General features: G+C 41.5%; 1 protein-coding gene across 1 annotated transcript in view; it reads right to left on the minus strand.

Annotated features, from left to right (window-relative positions):
* The window catches only part of ptp4a2a (protein tyrosine phosphatase 4A2a), a 4,693-nt gene extending 1,262 nt beyond the window's left edge, over positions 1-3,431 (minus strand). The window contains exons 1-5 of the mRNA XM_080849887.1: positions 3,327-3,431; positions 2,152-2,228; positions 1,215-1,809; positions 859-951; positions 202-332 (exon numbers count right to left, since the gene is read on the minus strand). Coding sequence (XP_080706013.1) covers positions 202-332; positions 859-951; positions 1,215-1,310 — 320 coding nt within the window. The 5' untranslated portion in view covers positions 1,311-1,809; positions 2,152-2,228; positions 3,327-3,431. The remainder of the gene's footprint in view (positions 1-201; positions 333-858; positions 952-1,214; positions 1,810-2,151; positions 2,229-3,326) is intronic.
* Positions 3,432-3,775: the final 344 nt, after the last annotated feature.

The raw sequence follows: 3,775 nt of genomic DNA on the forward strand, positions 1-3,775 counted from the left end.
AAGCTCTTAAATAAATATGCCATGCTATTAACAAGGAGAATCAATACAGGCTTAACCTCTCAGAGTCAATATAATATCACCAGAAACCATAAACACCCTCAAATCTTTGTGTACTCTTTGAGGTCTCAATGTGCTGTAAGATGGCAAATTACAACAGCTATAACATATTTCACTTTTTTATTTCACTTTGCCACAGCTCACCTCCCTAATCCTGCAACACAGTGCACTGCAATGCAGCAGCCTGGTTCCTCTTTAAATTTGCATTTCAGGAGGTTAAGCCAATCATCAACGATCTGCTCAGGGGGAGATGAACCATCATCAAAAGGCCAGTCCTAAAAGACAGGGAAAAAAACAACAATAGCAAAACATGAAACCTGACAAAACAAAAGCTCCACACAGACTATTATATGTGAAAAGAGAATGGGGTCCCTGGTACCTATCAATGCTAACATCAGTTTGTCACAAGCACTGTCACAGAACAGCAATGTCATGCATTTTGCTGCTATTATTCCAAGGAAAGGCAACTATTACCTTGGTGCTGTTAGCACTATGCTCTACCAGCAGGCGCTATTCAAATGCATTTATTGGGGAAATTACCTTTGTAGTAACTGAGTGACCGGTAATGGCAAAATAGCACAAGGTAAAAACAGACAGATTTATTTAAGTAGGTGATATTCTGTTGGTGAAATGAACTTTGACTTAATTCTTGATCATACCAAACTGCAGGCACTCACAGTGTGACAGATATAAAACAATATGGCAATCTGCATAATGTTCAGAGACTCATCAGTTGCAGCAGGAGAATGAGATATGACCTCCTGAGAACATTCTGTGCAATTGAAAAGTACACTCTCTTACCTGAACTTCAATGCCCTCCTTCTCCACTGGTGCCTTATCATAGGTGGCCTCACACACGCGGACAAGTGTATGCACCCCGAATGCCTTCAGTTCCTAAGATATGCAGAGAGAGACCAGCGTGAACTACTGTTGACCTTTAATCTTATATTCAGTTTACTTCCTCATCCTGTAATACACTGAGTACAATAACAATGTGGCAAACTCGATAAAATGTAGAAAGCTATTTTGAGTTGGAATTAATTATTTGTCATGTTAAACCACTCTCCGCACATTACAGACTGGCCAAACTCAAATGTCATGTCTTATACCCAAACCAATCTACACTGAGCAGCCATGAGTAACTCTAGTGTTTTTACCTCAGTGAACTTGGTGAGCTGGGAGTTGGTAGGGTTGTGCGTGATGAGGAACTTCATGCACTCGTAGGAGATCTCGACAGGGGCCGGACGGTTCATGTTGACAGATTGGAGGGGAGAAAACTATTCTGAGGAGACTACCTTTCAAAAATGGGACCAAAGAACTAGGTTGCGGTTTGGGGAGGGAGATCAAGTCAGCCTAAAGGATAATAGAAAAAGACTGTATAAAACTAACAAAAAACACAATTACCCTCAATTCTCTTAAAAAAAAAAGAAAATGCAAAAAAAAAAAAAGAAGGGGGGGCTGTCCTTCTGACTTCCGATTTCAAATTACCCCATTCAGAAGGGTGTGGTGATTTGTTGGCGTTTTCAGAGAATAAAAAACAAAGTGATGGCTTTCTAATGGCTGGATTGGCCACAGCATACACTTGGGACTGCGGGTAAAGCAGCCTCTCCGCTGGAGTGCTGTGTACTAGCGGGGCGACGCGGCAGTGTTGTCCTCATAGGGCAGGCCTCTCTCTTCACTTGTCCACAATGACCAGGTGCTGGGCCTGGCAGAAGTCTCCACTAACACTCACAAACGCCATAAATGTGCAGCCTGTAACCATGACAACACAAGCACAGAAACCAGCATTACAGGAATGTTTATGGTACTTCTTGTTTTTTGATAGGGTATTTTAAAATAATTTAGGATTATACTCTGTACCTAAGGCTTGAACCAAACAAACTAATAGCCTCAAGGTATAGCAAACACCGTATTAGAAGAACAACTCAGCACTTTGATAACTGCCAAAGGACTGCGTGAGAAAAAAACACATCGTTGCCATGGTTTCTGTCTCCCGAATGTTGTACCCCATGACAAGGTGATCTGGCGCGTGCAATGGCAATAACATTAAAACAGAGAGGACTGAGGAAAAGTATTCTCAAATATTTTACTTACTTTCATCAGGTGTAAAGAAAACTCTGTACGAATTCCGCATTCTATCCACACCATTAGATTCTGTCTCCACTTGGCATCTGGAAAAGAGACACCGTACTTGACAACATCTAAAAATGACGTATGATCAAAGCAGCCTACATGAAATTGTACACTTGCTATGTGTGCTGTAACTAACCTCAACGTTACTAATCATTAATAACTAATTGACATTTTAATGGTTCTATTCAGCATTTTATGCCTAACGTCATATATCTATTCATTTTCCACCGCAGCAAGCGCCGTAAACGTTGGAAAATATCGCCTCGACCGTTTGAAAAGACCTGATTTACCTGGCTAGCTAGCCAGCTATCACCTTACCTACCTGTAATGTTTGTTATGGTTACCTTGTGAACCAAGATTCTCCAACTACCGTTACAATCACCTACACTGAAATCATGTGGGTCCCGCATTAAAAGTGTTTCCGCTGTTGTTGCCTGGCTAACAAACTAGGGGACCATTTAAGGCATGTCTTCTGGAACATCAACCGACCGGCTAGCAAAAAAACAATCTCTGATCACAACACTGATAGCTAGCTGTGTTGTGGACTATTTACGGTGCCATTCATTGGTTTGGGGGCATTACGCCCGTGTTAAACCGGACAGTCACAGATTTAGCTGCCTATCTAGGTACTGATTTATCGACATTTAATGGTAATGATGAATGATTTGTGTTAGCCAAAAGCCAACTCCGCTGGCTAACATTAGCTCGAAAGCTAGCTGGCAGCTAACGCAAACCATTGTGTTGTGAGGAATAATTCACCCTGACCTACCTAATGACATTTACCAGCTAGCTCCCACTTCGGCTAGCATGGTCTTATTTTGTTTACCTTCACTCACACACCAAATAAATCATGTCAGCAGGCAGTTCAGTGAAAATGGATATCACACCCTCCCAGTAATTGCTTTGTCCATCCAAACGAAATGCACGCTGACAAAACAAGTGACAAGTCGTAATCATGATCAGAACGCTTCTTAAAAGCTGTCGAGTTAGAATGCTAGCGTGCTAGCCATTAAACTCAATTGAACGGTCCCGCTAGCCAGTCGATTTTAAAACTCATTGCCGAGAGAAACCCGTGCGCATTTTGTATGTCACCCGTACCTTATCAAGACAATGAATGTAAACTATTGTGTACTTACGAAGAACAGGCGGTAGACACGAATACAGAGTTAATCCGGTTGGGAACGGATTACTAGCAGTTGCTAGCAAGGTAGCCAGCTACATTATCCGTTTGTTCACTAGCGTGTAGCCAACAAAACCGGGGTTACTAGGGCAGTATACCACGTCACGTCATCGATCGGTACGTCGAACATTCTGCAAAGATGAATCAAACGTAAATGGAAAAACTAGAAGGAATTCAAAACAACATCAAGACAATCTCATTATTACATGTAATTTATTAGGGCAAACAAATTCCACGTATAAAACAAATACAACATCATCTGGCTATAAAAACGTTAGCACTATACACTGTACTGTGTCTCCATCGTATGGTGAAGATGGAAATGGTTTTGAACTGCGTTGTTGAAAATTGAGTTGAGTTTTGGTTTTGGAGTTGTAGCCTGCAACAGAACACAAAAAGTCCATG

Source organism: Sprattus sprattus, assembly GCF_963457725.1.
Source record: "Sprattus sprattus genome assembly, chromosome: 13".
In the NCBI taxonomy this organism is placed as follows: Eukaryota; Metazoa; Chordata; class Actinopteri; order Clupeiformes; family Clupeidae; genus Sprattus; species Sprattus sprattus.